Source organism: Staurois parvus, unplaced genomic scaffold (assembly GCF_062004578.1).
Source record: "Staurois parvus isolate SC_StPar_1 unplaced genomic scaffold, SC_StPar_1.0 ptg000607l, whole genome shotgun sequence".
Classification (NCBI taxonomy): domain Eukaryota; kingdom Metazoa; phylum Chordata; class Amphibia; order Anura; family Ranidae; genus Staurois; species Staurois parvus.
The window spans coordinates 323910-351389 of NW_028318403.1; the positions used below are offsets into that span (position 1 = coordinate 323910).

Below are 27480 nucleotides of genomic sequence, written 5' to 3' on the forward strand. Positions count from 1 at the left end.
ATTCTGACCTTTTTTTTAAAAATGAAGGACTTGAGATAAATTGTTCCTTGTAGAGCACAGCTACTTTTGATGTTGCACTTTGACACATTAGGCCTGCCATGGGAAGCCAACCAAGGATCCGCACATCTCAGATCTAACCAGCAACTACAATGTGATACAAACAACCTTCTGTATCCATAGCTAGAAGAAGCCAATACAATTATTAGAAATGATCGATTGGCAATACCAGTGCAGCATGTGTATTCACTTAATCATTTTATTACCATATACATAAAGATATATATTTATTTATACAGTGTCATATCTTAGGCAAAATCCATCCACTTACATAGAGAATTTATAGTAAAACATATGAATTGCACAAATACAGAAAATCGGCCAACATTTTTTTTTCCCAAGAAATATCTATTCCTTAACACTGACATGAAGGAAAATATAAAATGTCACTCAGGAGGTGCCCAGCCAGGGAATGCGGTCATATAATGAGACACTAAAACATGGCTGTATAATAGCATTTCCAAAAGAAACGTCTTTCCATGTAACAGATCAAATCATATCTCTACAGGTAATTATGGTTAATCAATCCTTAGACATTTAGGGCTGTCGTTATATAAAAAATGCATAGCTATTTGTCAAGCAAAACTGCATTTTGTTCTAGGGGAATGTGGCAAAATTGAAAACTCTGCTAGCTCCCCTACAGGTCAAATGTTATTTATTCATAAAAAATACAGTGATGCAGGAAAATACTGCATTATGGCCACTAGATGGCACTGAGGATTGTGCTCATTTTCTATAATCCTCAGCGCCATCTAGTGGCCATAATGCAGTATTTTTCTAAACCACTCTATTTTATGAATGGATAACATTCAACCTGTAGAGGAAATAGAAGAGGAAAATGTGTTTTTTTTCCATTCGCACATGATCACAAATGAATGTACCAGCAGTTTCATTGGATAAATAGCTATGTATTTTTTTAATACACCCCTTAAAGTAGTACAGTAAAACATATACTAGTGAGAATTAAGAGCCATAACATATTATGAATATAGTTGTCAGACACACAAAAAAACAAATGTCTTTGCAGGCTCTAGTGAACTATCCTCCAGCAAACTAGCTAGTATAGTATGCTGGGATTTGTGCTCTCTCTGCATCTATGGTCATGAGAGCCCTGTAGGTAAGATCTGTGTAATCTGCCACTGAGCGGCCTGGAATTTACAGCAGAAGTTATAGCCCATCTATCCACCTATAAAAGGTGGTTTTAGTGGTTTGTATTCATACCTGGCTGGGAGTGACATTTTTATTTCTGTAAACCACCTGTTATGATACAGTGATAAAGGTACAACATAACACAAGAAATATGTTCCTATTCTAAAAAGGACCACAATGAACAAGCTTTAGGACGAATATCATTTATACCGAGTTCATATCCTCCACAGGGTATTCTTCATCTGTCAACATTCAAAATTAACTGCTAACTTCTCACCTGGATCTGTATTGAGATACTAATGGTCTGTGCTGTGTCAAAGATACGAATGGTGATGAATCATAAACTGGGGATGTTAATCAAACAGAAATGTTAGTGTCCTAGCAACCAATCACATTTAACCCAATTTATATGCAGGCAGGAAAGTGAAGACAGGGCTCGTTCAAACCATGCTTGTTGAACTGCACGGATCTTTAATCAACGCAGGCTCAATGCAAGGGCTTTCTTTGTGGCCTGTTCACCCCATAAATACATACATACGTGGTGGGATGCACTGTGTAAAAATGCAGCATGTATGGACTTTTATGCAGCTCAACTCACTGCACTCTATACTACGTGATTTTGTGAATGTTCAATAAAGTAAAAAAAAAAAAGAAGTAAAGCATGTGATGCGGTACAATGCATTGCACCACCCCAACACAACGTACACCAGCGCAGATACATTTTAGTGTCCGGGCTGGTGTGAATCAACATGTGAAGGATGAGTCTGCCAAAAGCCTATAAATGGTCCAGGAAAAATGTATTAAAGAATATGTAAACCCAAATTTTCATTTTCCTGATATATACCTGCTGCACAATGTACATGTATGAAAAAGTATTATGTATTGCTTCCTTTGTGTGAAATCCCTGGTGTTCCTGCCAGTCCCTCTGCTTTCTAATTAAAAACTGACCACACTAGGAATGAGAGCACAGTGTGGTCATTTCTCTAGCTGTGCTGGGAATTTAGCCTGCTCTCCTCCAATGATCAGACTTCTCCTGACATCCCCCTTCCCACACAGGCATTCGCTGGAAAGTTCAGTGTACTACTGTTCCTCCTCCCCTAGATTTGTAATGTTTTTAATATCTATACATGTTTTGCCTTTCATTTCTACTTTAAACTGGATGGGTTGTTTTACAAGGTGTGGGGTTTACATATACTTTAATCTTGATAAAAAGTCAGTTGTGTATAGACGATGCATTTTGGGGACAAACAAAGCCTCCTTCATCAGGGCTAAGAAACCGAATAACGTAAAACTATATCAATATGTGAATCAAGTAGCCAGATGCAAAGTCTATTGCACCAATGAAGTGTAAGAACATGCGTTTACACTTTTCATTGATGTAACAGAATTTGTACCTGGATACTTTTAGGTTTATTTATTGATATTGTTTTATATTACGGTTTCATAGCCCTGATGAAAGGGATATGTGAGCCCCCAAAACATGTCGGCAGTACCTACTGTTTTTTTTTCTATAAAGGTTATTACATTTTTACTGGACCATTTAGAGAACTGTTGTGCTCTCATCCTTCACACTTTCACTGGATCATTCCAGGAACCCATAAAGCTACCCTGTTTGTTAGAAAAATGCCTTTTAAGACTAATATTTGCACCAGATCACCCTTATCTTTGGGTCCAATGCTCCTTCACCACCTACTTTATACAAAAGGTGATGCGGCACAAAAGTTCTGGAAAATGAGTCCGCCTTCATTCTTGGCTTAGTACTGTAAGGCAGCCAACCTGGTGACAGAATTGGCCCTATTTTTTTACAAGTGGCCCCCTAGCAGCGGGGAACAGGCTGCACCAGTGTTCACAGCACACCAGAACTTCATATTAGTAAACTGGTTACTATAAGTGACACTTTTACTTTTTGATCCAGGTTTTATCAATAAACCTGTATAGAATCAGTGGGGGATGGTTACAGAGGTCTATACAACAGAATGGATTCACACAGCACATATAGTATCACAATATACTATAACTGTATATTACTAATTTCTTAGGAAGGTTAAAGGAGAACTCCACCTGGGGTAAAATAAGCCCACAAACTTACATATTATCACATTTAATTTTCATGTCATGAGCTGCAAAAAACCTGATCTGGGCAGAAAAATCGATTCTCAATTCAGGTTACCATTTATAGCATTGGGATATGGGAACAGCTATTACTGGCTCAGACTACATTCTGTTAAATGCATAGTTTGACAATTTATTTGATATTTGCTTTTATATGCTGCTGCAGGTTTCAACCGGTTTAGAATATAATGTCTTTAAAAGTGTTCAACAACAAACAGCTAAATCAAGAAAAGTGCTATTTATATGGCCATGTAAGTAATGCATTTTTGGCATTCCCAGGAATTCTCTTTTAACCATCTCTTTAAAAGACCAAAACCCTAAAAACCATGGGAAGCCTAAACCAAACAGCATCATTAACATCTATTACAACAATATATTTAATTGTTTTGGAAATCGATCTGAACCATGTATATCTTTTCTAATGTTTTCATCGGAGGGAAGATATTATTTGATGCACAGATGATATAGTGTACTTACTCTGCCAGTCTTTCTTCCACCTAAAATGGCAGATTATCAGGAATATACCAGTACGTTCAAAGCAAACAAATACAGTGTTCAATAAATCTGGTTTTGTACAAATACTGGTACATTTCATATAGAATTATTAAAGGTGAAATCCGATTATGTTTTATTGGCTAAGCAGCACCAAGGACATAATTGACCTGTAATGAAGGGTATCATGTCCAGCTGGGCTGCTGCATTGTGTTGAATTCTCCTCTGTGCAGTACTGATCTTTCGCCTTCTTCCTCCATTCACAGAACTCCATTACTATCCTTTCCCAGAATGCAAAGTATTCTGCAAATGGGGCATGGCAGGTGAATGACTGGTTCTGCCTCCTTCAATCACAGTACAGTACTCATTCTGGGAAAGAAAAATACAAGTTCTATGAATGGAGGAGTCTGGGGAGCACTAACTCTTTCACACTCTCAGCGGATGATGTTAACTTTAGTATGGAAAAAGATCAGCACTGTGGGGAGAACTCGGCAGCAGCGAGGGGAAGATTTCACTACTACAAAGCAGCCAGCCAGACATAGGATACACTTGACTAGCGGTAAGTTATGTCCTTGGTGCTGTAAAGCAAAAATGTAATTAAACTACAGCTTTAATGCTAATAATGGATATTCCACATAACCAAGTCTTGCTACAGGATTCATGGCCCTTTAATTCCCTCACAGCCAGATGAAAGGCATTGCAGGAAATGGGTAGAACTACTATTGATTAACAGCTTTAAATTAAAAGGAAATCTCCACATGATCAGTTATATAAAGCCTTCTGAATCTTTACATCTGATGTCACACCCAGTCCACACGGAATTATTTTCAGCCTGTAAGGCAAAGGAAATGTCTGCAGGGGAGGAGGAGATGGTAGAGGAGTTATGGTGGGAATCAACCTCTAGAAGATAGGAATGTAGTTGTCAATCTTGGCTCGGTGCCTCTGGGCGATACACTCTGCAATCCATACGATATTTCGGCACTCCTGCTCCTTTAGCTTTACAAAGGCATAAAATACCCCAAAGTGGAACTGGTTTAGAAAGGCCAGTTTATTTAATTTCACCTGTAAACAGAGAAAGATGGTTGTCAGTATGCACAACTGAATGTCACTTTAACCGCTTCTCGCCCGCAATGTACTGCGGCCAGGCGGCAGCTACAGGCAAAGCGACGCACCTGTATGTCGCCCTGGCTGTACTAACACAGGGGGTGCTGCGCACCCAAGTGGCTGCGCATCGCTCCCCCCCCACGACTGCTGTGGCCAGCTGACACAGTGGAATGAAGATCCCGGTGAACCCGATCGCTATGTAATCACATGATCACAATGTAAGCAAAGCTGTTCAATCTAAATCTGCTTCTCTTCCTTCTCTTCCTGTGATTGGCCCACCGCTGGCACATGATACATGGGGCCAATCACAGCACCCTGTACCATGTGACCAGCTCCAGCCAATCACAGATCACTATCTTGAGCTGTCGAAAACCTAACTCATTCATGACAGTTCATGAATGAGTTAGGTTCATGACAGCAAGCTTTGCATTGCAGGAGAAATGATCTTTATTTCTCCTGCAAAGCAAAGTGTAAGAAAAAAAATCCCTGACCACCCATTCCCCCCACAGTATGGGAACATTGTACTATTCTGATAAAAGTATTTAAAAAAATTTTTTTTAAATGTAATAATTAAAAAAATACCATATTGCAAATTAAAAACATTTTTTTAAAGGTTTTTTTTTTTTTTTTTTTTAACTACTTGCCAACCGCTTACCTGCATTTTGCGGTGAGCAGCAGCTCTTGGCAAAATGCGGTGGAGAAAATATGTCGCAACTGTGACATTACTAAGATCTGGACGTCCCTCCAAAATTGATGAAAAGATGAAAAGAAATCTGGTCTGAGAGGCTGCCAAGAAGCCTACAGCAACATTAAAGGAGCTGCAGGAATATCTGGCAAGTACTGGCTGTGTGGAACATGTGACAACAATCCCCCATATTCTTCAAATGTTTGGGTTATTGGGTAGAGTGGCAAGACAGAAGCCTTTTCTTACGAAGAAAAACATCCAAGCCTGGATAAATTTTGCAAAAACACATCTGAAGTCTCCCAAAAGCATGTGGGAAGATGTGTTATGGTCTGATGAAACCAAGGTTGAACTTTTTGGCCATAATTTCCAAAAATATGTTTGGCGCAAAAACAACACTGCACATCACCAAAAGAACACCATACCCACAGTGAAGCATGGCGGTGGCAGCATCATGGTTTGGGGCTGTTTTTCTTTAGCTGGAACTGAGGCCCTAGTCAAGGTAGAGGGAATTATGAACAGTTCCAAATACCGGTCAATATTGGCACAAATCCTTCAGGCTTCTGCTAAAAAGCTGAACATGAAGAGGAACTTCACTTTTCAGCATGACAACAACTCAAAGCATACATCCAAATCAACAAAGGAATGGCTTCACCAGAAGATGATTAAAGTTTTGGAATGGCCCATCCAGAGCCCAGACCTGAATCCGATCGAAAAATCTGTGGGGTGGTCTGAAGGGGGATCACCATACTTCTTATCAAATTCCTTGGGGTGCCTACTTTCCAAAAAGGGGTCCTTTGGGGGGTGTTTGTACTATCCTGGCATTTTAGAACCTCCAAAACCGTGATAGGTAGTGCAGAAGTGATAAGAGGAAATATGCACTTTGAAAGCCTGGATGTGGTTATTGGGGGCCTGTATGTAGCTAGGCTGCAAAAAAGTCTCTCACATGTGGTATTCCCATACTCAGGAGAAGTAGAAGAATGTGTTTTGGGGTGTTATTCAACATATACTCATGGCATGCATGAGCAATATAATTATTAAAGTGACAACTTTGTGTAAAAAAAAAAAAAATTGGCATTTTCAAAACATGTGTGTCAAAAAATTAAATGTTCCATGGATTCAACGTGCCTCTGCAAAATCCTTTGGGTGTCTACTTTCCAAAAAGGTGTAATTTGGGGGAGTTTGTACTGCCCTGGCATTTTAACATCTCAAGAAATGTATTAGGCAGTCAGAAAGTAAAAGCTACGTAAATCCCAACATATATACCAGTTTGTAGACACTATACCTTTCACACAAACCAATTAATATACATGTATTGAGATTTTTTTTTTTTTCACCAAAGACATGTGGCAGAATACATTTTGGCCTAAACTTATGACTAATGTTGAGTTTATTGAATATTATTTATAACCAAAAGTGAAAACTGCAGAGGTGATCAAATACCACCAAAAGAAAGCTCTATTTGTGGGAAAAAAAGGACATAAATTGTGTTTGGGCACAGAATTGCAAGACCACGTAATTACCAGTTGAAATAGTGCAGTGCCGAACAGCAAAAAATGGCCTGGTCATTAAGGGGGTAAATACTCTGGAGAGCAAGTGTTTAAAAAAAATTCAAACAATGCACTAAAGATTTTTTTTAAAGGCAAGGCATCAAAAGAACCATTTTGCCAAATCACAGGCTGATTGAGCCTCACCAATTTTTTTATTTTTCAAATACATGCTAAAATGACTATTTTTTTAAACACAAAGTAGTGCTTAATGCGGAGTTTCAGCCCCCCGCCCCAAAAAAATTAAAAGTCACCAGCTACAAATACTGTAGCTAATGAATTTTAATATTAGGGCACTTGCCTGTCCAGGGATCCAGCTGTGTCCTCACTGCAAGCCGATTCTTTGGCTGTCAGGTGCTGGCACCACCATCTTGACTAAAGGAAACTGGCATATGAAGGCTTGCGGCTTCACAGCTGGTTTCCTAGTGAGCTGTGCTTTGTGAATAGGCCGCAGTTCTCTGGGACCTGTGAAGTGTCCCAGAGGGCTGTAGGAGGGGGCCAAACTTCCAGCTCAGTTTGCCATGGCGAACTGAGCTGGAAGTGGGAGCAGGTACCTGTCAAAACCAGGCACCCGGCTACCCCCTCCTTCCCAAAAGGTGCCAAATGTGGCAGAAGGGGAGGCAGATAAGAAGAGCTTCCAATTTTGGGTGGATCTCCGCGTTAAAGCTGATGTTTGATCTGCTTATATGTTTCCTAGTTCCTCCCCCCATCATAAACATGCCTACTATTTTTTTTTTTACTTTAAAACTTTCTGATTTAATTAGATACATTATTTTATACCCATGTCATCACCAGGATAACATGATTCTCTATGCAATGTAGGCTTCCTGAAAACATAGCAACCTGTCTCATTACTCCTCTCACGAGCTTTCATTGCGGATACAAGCAGCGGGATGGCCCTTAAGAAGAGATATGCAAATATCAAAATAATTTGATGGGTGGATGTCAGTCTGGAGAGTCAGGCATTCCTATGTAGGCTGCATGCAAACTCATTCAACTCACAACCACATGTGAAGCGGAAACGCCATGATTGAAAAAACTGAGAACCAATGAATGGAAGGGGCAGGCCAGGGATAGTAAAACTGGAGAGGGAAGTGCTGCATGATGCTGGAGGGGACTGAATATTTCATCGAACAGAGCATCACCGGCATATGGGACACTTCTCATTCAATGTAAGTACCATCCCTTGAGCGGAATAACAAAAAAAACCCCAAAAAAACTAAATTTAAAGTACAACTAAACTTTCTTTTGGACGGAGTGGAAATAGATTAGAACAGATTTAGGTTTTTATTGCTGTCTGTGCCCCCATTAGGGAGATTCACCCTCTCTATGTATCCTGTTTAGCATTATCATTGAAAGAGAAAGTAAAAGAAAACCCCAAATTTTGGGTTGTTCCCAGAAAAGTAATAGAGGGGAAATTTTTCAATGGGGTCAATAGTTCTGGTGATCTAGGGGTCCCAAAGGAATTTCCTTAATTTGCAGGGATTTCCTCTCTCTTCCTTTTTGGCTATTAGACAGGAAGTGAAGGGAAATCTTTACACATGAAGGTAAAAAACCTCCCCCCACCGATCCAGCACTGTGCACAACATCAATCACAGTCAGTGAGGAGGGAGCAAGGGGGGAGTGCGGAACCGATCTGAACTCTGTATCTCATAGATACACAGAGGTGACTCAGGAGCTGCTTGCCCTGGGGGCACTCAGCAGGGGGAGGCAGCCTGGAGCGCCAGCAGGGGACCCAAGAAGAGTAGGATCAGGCTGCTCTATGCAAAACCATTGAACAGAGCAGGCAAGCATGACATGTTTGCAGTTTAAAAAAAAAAAAAATCAGAACCTTTAAAATTACTTTAAGCTTTAAACATTTATCATCAACTCTTTAAGAGCTTTCTTCAAACATCATGTTCTCTATTTTTTGTTTTTTATTTTACATAAATGAACACAAACATTAAACCTACATCTTGTTTTTGATCATGTAAAACTGCAGTTTAATTGCACTGAAATCTGGCACAGACTCCAGGACCATATCAACCTGTAAATGTTTTATACATAAAGACTGGTCTCGGTCAGCACTTTAATTAATGGAACGGCACAATATCTACTTACTAGCAAAAACCAGTTCAAAGCCACTAAAACCTTGGCAAGGCAACTTCCCCCTCGGAATGACAGGTTTTTATTTTATTTTGTGTAAGGATTTTGGCAATTACTCAAGTTCACGTGGAGGATAAAAGTATTTTGTTCTGTACATTAAATATACCATTACAGTTTAACATAAAGAAATGCAATGTGGCATGTGGTTGTAAAGGAAGACGGTTTGTGATTTTTTTTACTTTAATGCATTCTCTGCAGTAAGGTAAAAAAGCTTCTGTGCACAGGATCCCTCCCAGCGCTGTGCACAAGAGCATCATCTCTCCACTCTCTCTCTACTCATTAGGCATGGAGGCAGCAGTGGCAGCCATTGACTCCTGGTGTCGTCAATCACAGTCTTTGAGGAAAGCCCACACAAGTGCCCCCCACAGCAAGTAGCTTGCTATGGGGGCAAATGGAAGGGGGGAGGAGCTAGCAGCACCTTCAGGGGACCCCAGAACAGGAGGATCGGGGATGCTCTGTGTAAAGCCAGTTCACAGAGAAGGCAAGTTTGACATGAGCTCCAAAAGCCAATTAAAGACAGTGAAAGCTAAGCATGGTAGCAAACCAATCCGTGGGTGAAAAGAACCGTAAAATCTGGGAGGGCCCACAGAGTCTACCAGGAGCCTGACAAGGTCTGAGTAACACATCCTTCTGTGCTAGTTTTTAGTGTGATGAGAATCGTATAGAGTAGGCAAGGAAACACATAGATTGGGTTGAGCAAAGTATTCACTGTGAATGTTAGAGGATCCCTGGTTCTGGCGACAAACCTGCTCAGTCCACATCTATATCCGGTGTACCCCCACCTGCTGCAGAGGTCTTGAAATAAGTAAAAAGACTATCCTGAGGAATCCAGACATTAATGACTGAAGAGGACTGCCTGCCAGTTTTAAATCCCTGGGATGTGTATGGTGGTCAATGCTGTAATGTGAAGTTCTGTCCAAGCCAGAATCAGATTTGCTTCTCTGAGTTGCATGACTTCTGGTTCCTTCCTGATGGCTGGATGTAAGTCACATGGTACTGTCTGACTGATTCCTGGCTGGATGACTTTGCAAAGGAGCGGTCCAGCATTGAAGGAATAACTGAATCACCCAGAGTTCCAGATCAGGAGAGGAGTTTCTTCTGGTAACCAAGACCGTTGCACCAAGAAGGTATCTAGAATTCCTCTACAGCCTGATAGGCTCGCATTTGGTGTGAGCACCTTCCAAACCGATGGGAAGGATATTCATGATACCAGTGTCAAACTTCTCGTCCAATGCCACCAGAATGTTGAGTGTTAATGAGCTAGAGTAAAATGGGCATATGAAACTGCCTCAAATAAGGACACTAACAGGCTCAAAACTCTCATGTAACAGCGGATCGGTTGGTTCCTGGAGTCTTGGGGTAGACAGTATGGAGTTTGTTCAGGAAAAGGAAAACCTTGGACAGGACTATGTCTAAGATCAGGTCTGGATGCTCCAAGCGATGATAACATTCTAGCACGGATTTCTGGAGATTTAGGGTTCACCTGAATCACTGCATAAAGTACAATCCTCCTCATCCTCAGATGACAGTGCAGAAGCAACTGCAACCTCAGTGAATTCAAAAACTTTGGAGAAAAGGGTTTGAAAGCACACTACCATGGCCCTCATGGGTGCAATTTTGTCCAAAAACTCAGAGTAGCTAAAAATTCTTCCTTAGAAAATACTAAGGTAAGGTTTAGCTGTGAAGGGGATAAGGAAGATGTTCTGGATTGTTGCAACTCAGGCAGGAGGCAGTGATCTTGGCTATCAGTGCCCGGTCCCATAGGGGGAAATTACCTGGCACTGTTAGCAGATCACAAGTTGGCCAGGTCCCTAAGACTGCTGCCCGGGCCTCTAGGACAGCTACTCTTGTGCATATGATCTGCCATACTAGCACATGGAGCAGAATGGATTAGCACCATCTGTGACTACATCCCTGGTAAAGCAGCAGGGAGCCCAGGTATTGGACGGATTGTAAAACCAAGGCAGTTCAGAAGAGATGCGGCAAAGGCAATGAGGCCCACATGCATTTAGAGAAAATGGAGCACACATATACAGTATGTCCACAACGAAGGAGACTCAAACAAAAGAGACAAATTTAAAAACTGGCATAGTTCTTGGTGAAAACATGAATCTGATTGTCCTTCACAAAGGAACAAAAGTCTATGGGTATCTTTGATGGAGCACAAGCTGTACTAGCTTTGAGAAAACCCATAACCTCATACAAAAACCAACAAGCATTATGTACCGGATTAACAGAATGCACAGCTGGCAACAAAACAATAACCAAAGCTAAATAGTGTTTACATAGTAATCAGTGATGCTAAAGAACTTTTCCTCCATAAATATAACAGAAACCTTCTGAGCCTGTCTAAAATCATTTCATAGGATTAAATCCTGCTGGAAAGAGGTGTTAAACGTGGTCCCATGCCTATATCAGAGTGGAGATTAAATCATAAGGGGGAGGTAATGAGTACTTATAGCCCCAAGTCCCGAGAAGTCTGCCAGTGGTTCCTGACCTCTATACATTGCAGGTGTTAAAGACAAACTTACAAATGATCAGAACTGTCACATAATACTTGCAGGGGAAAAAAGCCACAGTCAGCAAAGCTGCAGATGGATCATTTTATACCGTAAAAAAATGGAGTAATGACCAAAAAAAAAAAAAAGTTTTCTTAGTACAAAACCATATGTAAAAAGAAACATTATTTTAGGGCCAAACGCAGAAATAGCACAAAATGTTCATCTGGATCTCATCAGTTTCTTTGTGCATCAGTTTTAATGAAGAAGCAGAAAGAGGTTTGAGAATGGCTCTGCCAAAACTTAATGGGCCTACCTCACTAGACACAATGCTGCGTGTGCACAGCTGTGCGCTACGAGGGGCAGGCTAGAGACATGGCTTTCCTCAGCATATACTTACCTCATGTTCAAAGAACCTGTCCTCCAGGGTTTTATCACCAGGATTGTTTCCCGCACCTTCAAACAGCAGTTTATACTCCTAATAGGAAAAAAAAAAGAGAAAAAGAAAGAAAATGACGGGATTATGGGAATGCCATGGGAATTTATTTAGCCAATTGTTCTTAAAAACACAAACAGCAAGGGAGAGAGAGAGACAATATTTGTTGCCTATACATCTAACACTTTGTAGGTCATTACTTTGTATGCTAAGGGTGATCAGGGGCAGGTCTGCTCTGTTGCTACTTTAGAGCAGAGGGATGAGTGACTATATCTCCCCAGTTATAATAAATCTGTCTCACCGCTCCTGTTCAGCATTGCCTGGCTGTAGGATAGAACTAATATGTCCTCCAGGGCTAGCATATTCCAGTGCAATAAACAGCAGACATATCAGTACTGAAGCACACAACTCAACTGCCAGCTCCTTTATTCATCTGCAATTGTTGCAGCTGGGAGTGTCCATTGTTGGACCCAATTGCCCAATGTGCAACGGCTACTGTTGTGCTCACAGACAGAAGCATTTGTGCATCTGACAACTTTCGGGGGATGCTTAAAGTTGAACTCCTGGCAAATAGTTAAATTTACAGAAAATGCACAGATGAAATGGATATAAGCGAGCGGTTTTTCCTGCAAAGGGGTTTGTATTTCTGTCCTTCCAGTCCTTCCTGAGATTTGGACCTGATCTTTCTCTGGTGCAGTTTTACGTTCTCTTACAGGTCTCTTCCTCACCTCAACCCTGTGACTGGACAATGAAAGGAGAAGCAGGACACTGATGAGCTCTCTATCACTCTGCTCTCTTCCTCCTATCAGTGTGCTATGTACACTAGAGCCAATTGATCATCTCTTTGCACTGCCTCTTCATAATTGGTTGGCTCTTCCTTGGCTCTGCTGTAAAACCACAGCCTGCAAAAGGCTGATGCCAAGTCAATTCAGACACACTGTTTCCATTAAAGTGGTTCTAAAGACTGAAGGTTTTCTTTTTACCTTTGTTCATTCTATGCATTAAGGTATAAAACCTTTTGGGTGACGTTACACCCCCTCAGCCCTCCCTAATACTTAGCTATGCCCAATCTCGATCCAACTCTGTGCACAAGAGCCTTGGCTCTCCCAGGTCTCTCCATCCTCATTGACTAAGATACAGCAGTGGGAGCCATTGACTGAGCCACGCTCTGTGTAATGCATAGACACACACAGCCGGCTCAGAAGCGAGAATGCACGAGAGCCCCCAGAGCAAACAGCTTGCTCTGGGGGCACACAGCAAGGGGGAGGAGCCAGAAGCGCCTGTGGGAAAACCGAGAAGAGGCGGATCAGGGCTGCTCTGTGCAAAACCATTGCACAGAGCAAGTAATTATGATGTGTTTATCATTTTAATAAAAAAAAAACCTGAGCCTTCAGAACCATTTAAAAAATAAATTTACTTATGTATTAATAATAACAGAACTTCAATAATTTGTGTTTTTATATCTGTTTAGAGTTCACCTTTAAGGATGAAAAACAATTCTGAACCTTTTCCAAACTGTTTTTCCCAAAACAAACTGCAGGTACTAAGTAGTTTTGCTACTGAACACTGTTAATTATTGGAGTTCTCCTTTACGCTTATCTAGACCTGTGTTTCTCAACCAGAGTGCCATGGCACCAAGCATGAGACCCAGTTTGCCTTGGATCACTTTGTCATGGGTAGCCGTGGTGTACGTGGGCCGACAGCACCATGAAAACCAATGATGCTCTAGGGGCAGGACAAATGACATAATTCCCTGCTATGCTGCTGGAGACCTGCCCCCCTGCACAATGGCAATGCATGGCTCTGATCTAGGGGAGGCAGCATGAGAGCAGAAGATGGAAGTCTGCCATTTCTACAGTTCCTCCACTTCCTGCCTGCTTCCATGCTGCTGGAGCTAGACGTCAGGACTCTGACATGAAGAGGTGACTGTGTGACTGGAGAGGACTTTGTGATGTGGATTTGTGTGATTGGGAGGTCTCTGTGATAAGGGGGCCCCTGCGACTTGAGGGCTCTGATGCGATGGGGGGGATCATGTATAGAGGGCCTTGGATGTATTAAGGGGACTATGATGAGGGCCTCATGTGTAGGGGGCTGATGTATAGGAGTGACTGCAGATGTGATGTGGTGACTGCAGATGTGACGAGGAAGCCTCTAATGTGAAGTTAATTTAATCAAAGGGGTTGTATGCATTGATCAGTAATAATTATGTTTTTTGTATTTTAGACTTGCCTCTACATTTTGCATACTTTTAATGGGTGCCGCTACTGAAAAAAAGGTTGAGAAATGCTAATTTAGACAAACAAAAGCCACTATCTGATACCCACAAGTTACCCACAAGATAGCCCACAAGTTACTGTACATCATTGTTCAGCTATAAAATAAAACCCTCAGCAAATCATCAGATTGAAAGAAGAGCAAAAAAAGACCACAGGGTAATTTACTTACTGGGTAATAGTCAGCTACTGCTTTGACCTGCTCATAGTCATCAGCTCTCGCCAACTGGGCCAGGCCTTCTGGGTACAATTTCCCACAGTGAGGGAACAGCTTGGCGCGGTCTTCTTTGGAAAGTTCAGTGCCAAATGAATTAATTGTGATTATAAACGCCCGACGGTCGGCTTCAAACTAGAAATAATATAAGTTAAGGCTGTTTGAGAAAGGCAAGGCACTGTGTCTGCAACAACTCATTTGACATTTACAGCACTGAAATATGTGACATTTGCTTTCTAATAAAGTAATAGATGAGAACTGTAAACATAATTCATTCAGGCTATTAACAGATCATTCGCTAATAAAAACATTTGGTATCGTCGCTTATATTAAAGCAGATCATGCAGTAAAATGTAGGTCTTCTTAGTAGATCAATGGAAAAAAATCCTCCTGCGCTTATAATGAGTTGTATAAAACCTACTAATAGCTGCTGCCACCTAACTTATACCATAAAGTATGTGCTCAAATTATTAAAAATAGTGAAGCGCTATATCAATAATATACTCCTAATGCATATTAAATAAATATAAACAACATATTGGTGTTCAGTGTGAAATATAAATTGATAATATATAGTGAACCAATCTCTAAAATAAAGTGAACACTCAAATGTGATGGTGATTATACTCAATATTATTAATAATAATCCATAAAAACATTATGGAAGATCACGTGGGCACCATCACGTTTTTTGCATGGACTTTATAGCTTGATATTTCACTAATTAATTTTGTTTATTTATATTTTATGGATTACAATTAATATTATTGAGTATAATCACCATTCACTAATGATTTTTGTTTTTATGGATTATTATTAATAATATTGAGTATAATCACCATCACATTTGAGTGTTCACTTTATTTTAGAGATTGGTTCACTATATATTATCAATTTATATTTCACACTGAACACCAATATGTTGTTTATATTTATTTAATATGCATTAGGAGCATATTATTGATATAGCGCTTCACTATTCTTAGTAGATAAGCCCCCCTCCCACTTTATAAAAAACTGATGCCTAATAGTACTTGAAAAGGTGCCTGCAGAGAAAAGAAAAAAAAAAATAATAAAAGCTTATACACTTAGCCCCATCTTCTGCTTGGACCCTCTTTCAACTAGGTATTGATGAGTACCCCAAATCTCACAAAAAAGACACTCTACCCCAGTACAAGAGCATCTTCTCACAAGGTTCAGGCTGATCTGCATTTCCTGGGATCTCAGCAAAAATAGCAAAATGATAACCTCTCTTAGGTGCAGCATACGGAAGATGGGGGAGGTAAGTATCTTATCCTTTTTTTCTTTACAGGTATATTTTCTAACTACTACTAGGCAGGAAATTTGGAGAGAAGGGGTCTAAGACCTTATAACTGGATTTTGCATTTTACTGCAAGGTGCTCATTAATATATGTTGACAAAAGCTGTTAATTGTCACAATATACTCCAAAGTTTTCACAAAGTACCCAAAAAGTATGTTAATGTGCCTGCATACACCTGTGTGTCATGCTAAAAACACTTATGTAATTCATAAGGACCCTTGTAAACACTGGTTTGTCAGAGCTCTCACCAGCTTGGTTGATGCTGCATCCTAGGTACAGTGGATATAAAAAGACACACCTCTGTTAAATTTTCAGGTTTCTGTGATGTAAAAAATGAGACAAAGATGAATCATTTCAGAACATTTTCCACCTGTAACCAATGGAACCTATAAACTGTACAACTCAGTTGAACAACTAACTGAAATCTTTTGGGTGGAGGGAAGTAAAAATAAAAAACTAAAATAATATAGTTGCATAAGTGTGCACACCCTTAAACTAATACTTTGTTGAAGCTCCTTTTGATTTGATTCCAGCACTCAGACTTTTTGGGTATGAGTCTATCAGCATGGCACATCTTGACTTGGCAATATTTGCCCACTCTTCCTTGCAAAAACACTCCAAATCTGTCATATTGCAAGGGCATCTCCTGTGCACAGCCCACTTCAGATCATCCCACAGATTTTCGACGGGATTCAGGTCTGGGCCCTGGCTGGACCATTCCAAAACTTTAATCTTCTTCTAGTGAAGCCATTACTTGTTGATTTGGATGTACGCTTTGGGTCGTTGTCATGCTGAAAGATGAAGTTCCCCTTCATGTTCAGCTTTCTAGCAGAAGCCTGAATATTGCCTGGTATTTGGAACGGTTCATAATTCCCTCTACCTTGACTAAGGCCCCAGTTCCAGCTGAAGAAAAACAGCCCCAAAGCATGATGCTGCCACCACTAAGCTTCACTATTGGTATGGTGTTCTTTTGGTTATGTGCAGTGTTCCTTTTGCGCCAAACATATCTTTTGGAATTATGGCCAAAAAGTTCAGCCTTGGTTCCATCAGACCATAAAACATTTTCCCACATGCTTTTGGGAGACTTTAGATGTGTTTTTGCAAAATTTAGCCAGGCTTGGATATTTTTCTTCATAAGAAAAGGCTTCCATCTTGCCACTCTACCCAATAGACCAGACATATGAAGAATACGGGAGATTGTTGTCACATGTACCACACAGCCAGTACTTGCCAGATATTCCTGCAGCTCCTTTAATGTTGCTGTAGGCCTCTTGGCAGCCTCCCAGACCAGTTTTCTTCTCGTCTTTTTATCAATTTTGGAGGGACGTCTAGTTCTTGGTAATGTCACTGTTGCACCATATTTTCTCCACTTGATGATGACTGTCTTCACTGTGTTCCATGGTATATCTAATGCCTTGGAAATTCTTTTTTACCCTTCTCCTGGCTGATACCTTTTAACAATGAGATCCCTCTGATGCTTTGGTAGCTCATGGCTTTTGCTGTAGGATGCGACTAAGAAAATGTCAGGAAAGACCTACTAGAGCAGCTGAACTTTATTTGGGGTTAATCTGAGGCACTTTAAATGATGTCAAGTGTGTACCGACTCCTATTTAACATGATTTTGAACGTGATTTCTTCATTCTGAATACAGCTACATCCTCAGTTATAAGAGGGTGTGCACACTTATGCAACCATATTTGTATTTTGTTTTTTTATGTTTACTTCCTCCTCCTAAAAGATTTAAGTTTGTTTTTCAATTGAGTTGTACAGTTTATAGGTCACATTAAAGGTGGAAAAAGATCTGAAATGTCTCATTTTTTACATCACAGAAACCTGACATTTTAACGGGGTGTGTAGACTTTTTATATCCACTGTAATTATACATTTTTTTTCATATCCTGAACTTCTCTTTTAAAGCACACATGTACTTTTTGCTTATGGAGCAACAATAAGCCAATCATCACCCACAGTCACACTGATGAAGCACTGGTTTGCTTTAAAGGTGGTTTCACAACAATGAATTTCAATATGGTGGAAAAAAAACGTTGCACAGGATGCATTGGGTGCCCTGAACTCCATTTTACCATTCAAATTAATGGAAATGTTTAGTTTTGGCAAAACACTCAAAATGCACACCAAGCTGTCCGAGAGATATTTTGAAGGGAACATTTAGAAATGTTAACTGAGCCTAAGCAGTACCCTAAAACATGTACGTTATGTCTTAAGTTCCTCTTAAACAATAGCAGTGCACTTTCAGGTATGTAAGTGTGCCAAGTCCTCCTATGCCCACAGCCTCATAGCTGTATAGCTGCAATGTGAGATCTAAGGCACTGTGCCTCTGTCTGCTAGTCCCAAGATATTTGGAATGAGACTGTTGATGCTGGAGGATCTGACTCAAGACACAAAACACTGTGCCTCTACCAAGATGGCTGCCTCTACACAGAGGCACAGTGCTGAGTTTCAAGGGAGCCTGGTGACAAGTCCTATCTCTGCCTTTTTTTCTTTTGGGGCACCGCTTTCAGAGTTCAATTCCTCTTTAAATGTTCACCCAGTCACAAAGTTTACCAATACAGAATATTCATGTACCTCTAAGATAGGACACATAGCATCTGCAGTAGTTCCTCCTAGTCCTTTGCAGAATTTGTAGAAGGATTCTAAATAAGCCTAAAAATCACATAAAAGTTGACATTAGAGACATATTTTTATAGACTGAACAAATAACATACACAGATATAACAGTGTAATTACCATGAATATGTGTATAATGCATAGCTGCATCTTGTCTTGCCTGTGAGCACTTTGCATATGTTGATATTCCTCTGAAGACGTGAGGTTTCACAAAAGGACTAAGGAATCAACACGCTGTGACGTTTAGCCGCCGGAGCCATATGCTGGTCCGGCGGCCATCTTAACTACTGGCCAGTGTACCTATTTTATTGTGAAACTATCTTATTAAATAAATCTATGACTTTTGGCAATATTACGCTATGAGCGCTTTTCTTATGACTTCTTTACGGAGCCTTTAAGTATGCAGAACCTGGGAAGTTCTTCAATATCCAGAGAAGGGGAAATCCTGTAATCAGGTGGCTGACCCTGCTAATCCTTAAGGAGACCTCTGGAACAGACATCACTCATTTACGGCACAGCTGCCCAATTGGAGACGGATGTCCCAGATACATACCTCACTACTCGGATGCTCCTGTTTTTGGATATATCAATGCGCATAATCTATGCGCTTCTGGTAAGCGCATAATTTTATCATTTGCATGGAGCACCAATAAGAAGGATACGCTTACTGGCACTATTCTTAGCACCGACTGTATATTGAATTATATTGGGTTTTTATGTTCATTTATTTAGCGCTGCACTTCATTACTATTCACTATATACTGGAGGTTTTTACGTGGTTACCTGAGTGTATCAGCTGCTATAACGGAGAGCGCTCACTATTGCTACATTTTACATGTTTGGCCAACAGACTGTATACTGTGGGTAAACAGCACGTTTAACTGTAGGAAGATAGATATTAGGCACAAATGAATTCCAACACTGTGGAACGGGTGACGGTTTTAAAACACAACTGAATTTAGTTTAAGGGTTTCTTTACACCAAATGTAGTTGAGTGCATTTTGAGCACATTACAATTGCATATACAAGAGGGATGCATTTCATTGAGGCTAGTTAACACCACTGTGCTTCTTTCATGTGCTTTGCACGCTGCATTTATTCCAGCAAAAATGTATAGAAATGCACATGGACACACTGCAAACACATGTAAAAGCAACTAAGTAATAACAAAAATCTTTAATGTTTAAAAAAAAATACCACACCGCCAAATGCATTACAAATGCAAGCAAACATGCGTGTGAACGGAACAATGAACGTAGGGATTGCAGTGTAAATGAGCCCTAAATCAGATAAATGCCAAAACAAAAGATGTGCACAATTTTACAGTTACATTTCTTTAGAAAGTAGCCACAGCAAAGTAGAAAAGCCTGTCCACTATCAGCATGTTGCAGATATAACTATCGCTCTCTGTGTGTTAACAGTGTTCTCTTTGCAGAGGTCTGATCTACAACTCTTCGATCAGCAGGAAGCATGAGCTTTACTGATAGCAGATCTATTGACTTACCACAGAGAGCAAGGGTTCTTTTCTATATAGTGTGACAAGCTCTTCTACTCTGGCTGTGCCTGCTTTGCAAAGAAAATGGCCTGTTAAGAGTTAGCACACCTTTTGTTTTGCTGCACTTGAAATACATTTAGCAGATTTCAGTTGAAAGTTCAGTTGGGTTTTAAAGTGGAACTTCAGGTTCCAAATTGAAAATGAGCGGACAGGCAGGATTTTGTAGAGCAGAAGAGACATGTCTCTTCTGCATTAAAGCTACTTACCTGCCTGTCTGCCATGTACAAGCACAGTTCACCGCACAAACGTGGCAATGCCAAATATGACAAAACACCCGCAAATGCGTGGGGGTGACATCTCAGCTGGGCCATTGACAGCAGCCTGAAATTGAGACCAGGAAGCTGGCAGCCGGAACAAGTCAGCATCCGGCGGTGAATTCCGGGGACAGCGCATTGCTAGATTCAAGGCAAGTATAGTTCCATGGTACGTTAAGAAAAGGAATTCACTGTACTTCCTGGACTGTAACTACAACCGATTTGCAATGACCAAGGAGGATTGAGAAGATGCAGCAGTGCACATAAAAGGAAACTTTCTTGCAATAACAAACTTTACTTGTGACCTACATGACTGATTAATCACAGTGATTACACGTCACTTTAAGACCTATTACGAGCTGAAGTGTGGTATCGAAACGGAACGCGCTCCAAGATTGTTTAATAGGTTTGAAAGTAACAAAAGCAAAGTGGGTACCATGATGGGTTACCAAGGTGGTGATCAGATGATGGCTTGAAATCACACAAAGCAGTTCCAGGTCTCTGTGCCATTAGGATCCTGGTCCTGAAGCTGACTGCGCTTACGGAGTACTCAAAAGTAAACTAAATAGCACCCTCCTGGCACACACAACATATTGGGAGGATTTACATTTCTATAGGGAATTTGAGAAGGGAAGCAAAAAAAAAAAATCCTTAAAAATTACACATTTTCATGCAGTTAATTGATGCCAAGTTCAGTTGAATAAAGAAAAAAAAATCAGCATAAAGGGATGGTACATTTAAACACTTGCCGTCCAGCCACTGTACATAAAACGGCCGGACTGTGGCAGTCCAGGGGCAGGTTGCCGTTCATAAACGGCGCCCGCCATTTTGGACTGTGCTCGCTCCATCGGACACAGTGGAACACCGATCGTCGTACGGGACCTCTGTGCGAGGTCCCGATCATTGGATCACTGATTGGCCAATCAGTGATCACATGCAGAGTAGTAAGCAAGATGTCACTTCTCACATCATTGCTTACATGTGAAATCTGTGAATGATCACAGAGGTCACATGGTACAAGGCTATTCACAACAGCCTTGTACCATGTGACAAGCTGTGACCAATCACAGCTCACACAGTAGTACTCAATGGCTGCAAGAATGCAGCCAGAGAGAAGGAGAAATGAATGCTTTTACAGCCTTTATGGGTGTAAATGCAATCAGTGTAAAAAAAATAAATAAATAAATCATCACCCCCCACAAGTAGTAGTGTCACCATGGTGACACTGTACTGCTAGGGTGACAGTATGTAGGGGGAAAAAAACATATATAATAATATAAAAAAATTAAATAAAAATTTAACAAATTTTTAAAAAAAATTAAAATATTTGGTTATAAACTAATTTGGGTTTTTTCTTTTTTACTAAAAAGACAACTGAATAAATTTTGTGCAAGATTTAGGATGAAATATTATTTATTTGCAAACTTTTATAAGAAAAACACTTTTTTAAAACTTTTTGGACTTTTTCATTTATATAGCAAAATACCACCAAAATAAAGCTTTATCTGTCTCAAACAAATGCTACAAAATTCATATGGGTATAGCTTTGCATGACCGCGCAATTGTCATTCAAAGTGTGATAGCGCTGAAAGCTGAAAATTGGCTTGGACAGGAAGAGGGTAAATGTGTCCGGACTTGAAGAGGTTAATACGTGTCCCTTGTGCTACTGCCAGCTGTCCTAATTGAACTCCCCCCAGCCCCCCACACACATACCCTTGCAGTGGTAATCTTCCGGGGCTTTGAGGGTTAATACAGGCGCTGGACCTGTCAGACACTCATCAACAGTGCTAACTCTGCCAGCCCATTCTGCCCCCTTCTCCTTTCACAGAAGCTGTACTATAGCTTCCACCAAGGAAAAGTGCTCTATGAATGGAGGACAGGTAGATTAATGAAAGGTATGCCTCTTTCATTTATAAAGCGCACTGCACATACTGAGCTATGCCTGGATAGTGCCTCCATTTCCCTCCAGTACATGAAAGTCAGCTAACAAAATAGGTACCTGTACACAAGACCTTCTGAAGGCCTGCCTCCTTCTCTCCTCCCATTTAGCATCCAGATATGAAATTTCATTGGGTGCGTAGAAATTGCAAAAAACTAATATAAAATTGAATTTGTAGGTCATTTAATGTTTCACACTTTTATGTCAATAAGCAAGAAGAGTTTTTTCCCATGTACTTTTAAGTTCTTCTATCATCACGTAATTCTTGAAATATTGAGAAAGCAGTTATGGACACAGACTACTGTCTAAATATTAGCTCTTTATCTGATGATTGCTATGCTTCTACTCTTAAACTGTGATGATACCTGGGATAATCAAGCAAGATTATCCTTTAATCCACGTTCTTTCATTATAATTAAGTGGCTGTTGTTCTTTCTGTAGCAGAGGCCAACTCTTCACTTACCTTGTACAATGTGTTCCTTATAATTTCAATGTTCATTTCATCAAGATCTTGTTCTGAAATGCAGTCTTGGAAGAATGCAGCTAAAAACACATAAGCCAATTAAAGATTTAGAATAATGGGCTTAAAAAGGCAAAAATAGTAATTGACTGAAACCAACCAGAATTCTTCCTTAACTGAGCTCTAGCCTGCTGCTAGCATCATTTTATCCATGGTCACTATACCTTCGGGAAATACTATAACAACCATTTTCCTATTACCATACGCAGAGGAGACTCTTCCTTGACCTCCACAAAGTTTGTTATGCTAGTTTCAGGGCTGCTGATTCCACTTTTCTAAGGGCTCCTGTTCAAGGACATCAAGTCCATAAGCCCTTTTATTATTTATTTCAGGTACTTCTATAGCGCCGTCAATTTACACAGCGCTTTACATATATATTGTACATTCACATCAGTCCCTAACCCTCAAGGGGTGTACAATCTAAGGTCCCTAACTTACATTCATACATACTAGGGACAATTTAGACAGGAGCCAATTAACCTACCAGCATGTCTTTGGAGTGTGGGAGGAAACCGGAGTACCAGAGGAAACCCACGCAAGCACAGGGAGAACATGCAAACTCCAGGCAGGTGGTGCCATGGTTGGGATTCGAACCAGCGACCCTATTACTGCCAGGCAGAAATGCTAACCATTTAGCCACTGTGCTGCCTGTATGTAGAAGGGATTATTGCTATCTTATACTGTTCAGTGCCATTCTCCCACCATTTGCATAAGGTAGCCGTGGAGAATTAAAAAATACTCAACCTTTATTATTTTCTTCATATCCACTAACTCGTGAGTCATCAGCGCTGATGGAACTCAAAAAACACTGTGCGGACTCAATCCCTAATCTTCATCTCTCATTTACCCCATTGTGTTACCGATAACCTCTACTAGTTCCAGGTAGTAATATACTTATTTGTTCCATCTGTGTCCATACCAACATTAAATCACCAATGATAACAAGATCTATGGTTTCCCCAGGCTTGTTGCTTAGAAGGCAATTTCAGGTTCTGCCTTCTTATTCCTACTCACTGCCATGCTCGTGTCACTGCCTATTGCCCTCAACTTAGAAAACCTATTATATTTGACGGTTTCTTAGAGGTAATTTTGCTGCAAAAAAAATATAAACCCCAATCATAGCAGCAATTCTGATGTTCTGTTCAAGTGGCCTTTATAGAACGTTCCTGCAATTCTGACAGTAGACTTTTCCACAACATAGCTTCTAGCTTTACACTGCTATAATCAAAAATGTAACAAAATATCTGAGTTTAAAACATCCAAGAACAGCAAAATAGAATAGGATATAAAAAAAAAAAAAGTCATAATGGTGAGAAAATCCTGCTTGACAAAGGGAAAGTACTTTGAAAATATACTGCTTGACTCACCTGGTAATTTGGGTGGTGCTCCTCTATCTCCATAACCTGAACCTTGTTATGAGTTTTCATTTAATGCATTTGAGCAGAATATACGCTTTAAAAATAAAAGTTTGTTTTCATATTTCTAAGGTGACTGTCCCAAGGGCACCTCAAGATGTATGTCACACACATTGTAAATATATCATTTTCTCATGCCATGTGCCACAAAGGACAGCAACTGGCATAGACGCAAGGAAACATCATATGGAATGTGACCTAATAGGAAGAGCTGCATCTGGAAAAACTGATCAATGCAATTCTGTAAGCTTTAAATTAATTTTCAACAACTATGCTGAAAGTGGCACCAAAATGATATCCTTATACCGCCAAAATAATCCATGCACATCCACTACTTAACGGATCTGAAATCTATTTTTCTTTGAATAGTTTCTTTAATAAATGCATTTAGTGTCCCTTTAATACCCTTTCAAAAATGTCTTCCAAATGCATCTCAAATTCTCAACAGCCCTTACATGTGGTACCACTATTGTGGTCACAAGTGACAGAACTTCTGCCAGTAACACAACTTCCTGTTTTAGGCTGAAAAAGCGAAGCTCCAATCTCACAATTAGCAGCAGTGTTGTCAGCCTGCCATGTTTATTCTAAAGTTGGCCGTTAGACTGCCTTTTAGGGTCTATCAGATAGACAGCCCCACAGCATTATTGAAGAAGCTTGCACGGCAGGCGGACAATTTGCTGCCATTTGCAAGGAAAAGGCTTAGCAAGCTTATCAGCCTGCAACAAGAAGTTCTGATACTGGCAGGAGCTACAGGTAAAAAAAAAGTTTGGAACAGATTAACAAAAACAAATTTGTTAATGTAAACAGGGAGGCATAATGACAAAAATACTGAAAAATAGATTAAGACCCCATTCACACCTGAGCCTAGTGGTTTTATGCAGTTTTCAACGTTTGTGCGCGACTTCCTCAGGTATTTTGAGTTCTGCCATTTATGTATTAGCCAATAGAGAAAATGTTCATCTGTGACATCAATTGTTGCCATGCCAGAAAAACACTCTTGGTCGCATGACAAAATGTGCAATTTGCACATTTCCTTGTAGTTCTTTGGGAATTAAACCGTGCTAAAAATGCATCAATCTGCCCAAACGGAGCTACAAAAGTAGCTCCAAAACTTTTTTGAGCTTCAGGTGACTTGGAGTGGAGATGTGAGAATAATATTTGTGTGCAAGCAAGACAATGATCACAAACACAAAGCCAAGGAAACTCCCAATTGGTTTCGAAGAAAGAAAATGAAGCTGCTAGAATGGCTCAGCCAATCACCTGACTTGAATTCAACAGAAAATCTATGGAAAGAACTAAAGATCAGAGTTCATAAAAGAGGCCCAAGGAACCTTCAAAATTTGAAGACTGTGTGGAAGAATGGACCAAAATCACACCTGAGCAATGCATGCAACTAGTTTCTCCATACTAGAGGCATCTTGAAGCTGTCATTAACAACAAAGGATTTTGAACCAAGTATTAAATAAATTTCAGCTAGCGTGTTCAATACTTTTTCCCTGTGTCGTTCCATTTTATGACACATAACTTTGTTTCTGAACTTATTTGTTTTGGTTTCTTTGTATGGATTGCATGGGTTGTTACCATCATGGTGAAAATTTCATGCCAATAGCACCTTTAGAAATATATTTACCAAGAAAAATGGCGACGTGTTCAATACTTATTTTACTCGCTGTATGTACAGTTTTATTAACATACATCCAAGTTGCAAAACTGTGTTCAGGTGTTAAGGTTAGTTTTAACTACATCATGAAGAGGTTAAAACATATCTTTGTTGATGCTTACTTATTAGAATGATTCCCATTGAATTTAATTCTGGCTTTCAATGGAATTAATTTTTTTTCCCCCTTAAGAAAATGGAATGGTTACCCTTCCACAACTCAAACATTCCAACACAAGCATAGTACATTATATTTATAGTATAGGCCCATGTTTACCTAGTGGAGTGTCCACAAGAATGGCATTGTATAATTCTGCAGGTGTTTGTGCGATGTTTACAGCTTCCATCTGCTCAAAACTTCCCAAGGGATGGCATTTGGGCACAAGTTCGGAAATGGAGCGCTGGTGCAGGGTGCCAGTAATCAACAGGATCACATTGTCGATCATGTAGCTGTACCTGTATGTGAATGAAAAAACACACATATGAATGTTTAACTCTAACGCACAATGTGGTTAAAAAGTATGATGAACCATCAGCTGATGTCCCATATCTTGGCTGTGACACCATGGCAGGGTGTCTTCTCATCTACCTACAATTTACTTATATGTGAAGGTGTAGGGCCCCATTCACACCCGTGTGATTTAAAATCTCTCCAGAAGCTTCAAGGTATGACACTAGAATTTCCAATTAATTCAATGGTAGGGGTGTGACGTATCTCAAGCAGAAGCAGTACCTAGTACTAAGTCAAAGAGGTCAAGGATTGAAATACATGGACAGCGTACCTGGGGTCAAGAGCACCCAGCCACAGCAAAACTATCAGGAGGGTTTAATATGGATTCATGGGTACCCTTTGGTGTCTGCTTTTCAGAAGCGATAAACTAAGGGCTCATGTACACTGCAGCTGATAAAATCATGTTTAGGAGCTTTTCTGCATTTTTTTCAGCAGCCCCTAAACTCTCCCTAATGTATTCCTATGTGTCCATGTACACTGCAGCTGATAAACTCATGTTTAGGTGCTTCTCTGTGTTTTTTTCAGCAGCTCCTGAACTCTCCCTAATGTATTCCTATGTGTCCATGTACACATAGTTGCTTACAGGCAGGTGAGTTTACAGTCGTTTTTTTTGAACACACCAAACGTGCGTTCAGGAGTAGATTTTATCAGCGTTTCAACCGCTAACCGTGTTTATAAGCGTTTGCGCTTAGAAGCATTTTTTAACTGTTCCATACCCAAATGCTGTCCAGAGCCTTTATTCATAATCAGAAATGCATGCAAAGCGTTTTCCATGTATTCAAATGGGCCTAGCACACCAGCGCAGTCAGTTCCAGGTTTTGTGTGAAGGAAAACATAGTAGAACGTGCTGCATTATGCTCATGATGGGATCCATAGTGAATACAACCAGAAAAGATAGGTCATCTCAACACATACTGCTCTCTCTGCTTCTGCTCTCTCTATTTCTCTCAAAATGTCTGAAATAGTAAAG

General features: G+C 40.2%; 1 protein-coding gene across 1 annotated transcript in view; it reads right to left on the reverse strand.

The window, feature by feature from the left end:
- Window positions 1–238: 238 nt before the first annotated feature.
- The window catches only part of ATP6V0D1 (ATPase H+ transporting V0 subunit d1), a 117213-nt gene continuing 89971 nt past the window's right edge, over window positions 239–27480 (reverse strand). Inside the window, exons 3-8 of the mRNA XM_089692847.1 lie at window positions 26277–26455; window positions 22871–22950; window positions 18618–18695; window positions 14668–14844; window positions 12187–12264; window positions 239–4872 (exon numbers count right to left, since the gene is read on the reverse strand). Coding sequence (XP_089548973.1) covers window positions 4711–4872; window positions 12187–12264; window positions 14668–14844; window positions 18618–18695; window positions 22871–22950; window positions 26277–26455 — 754 coding nt within the window. The 3' untranslated portion in view covers window positions 239–4710. The remainder of the gene's footprint in view (window positions 4873–12186; window positions 12265–14667; window positions 14845–18617; window positions 18696–22870; window positions 22951–26276; window positions 26456–27480) is intronic.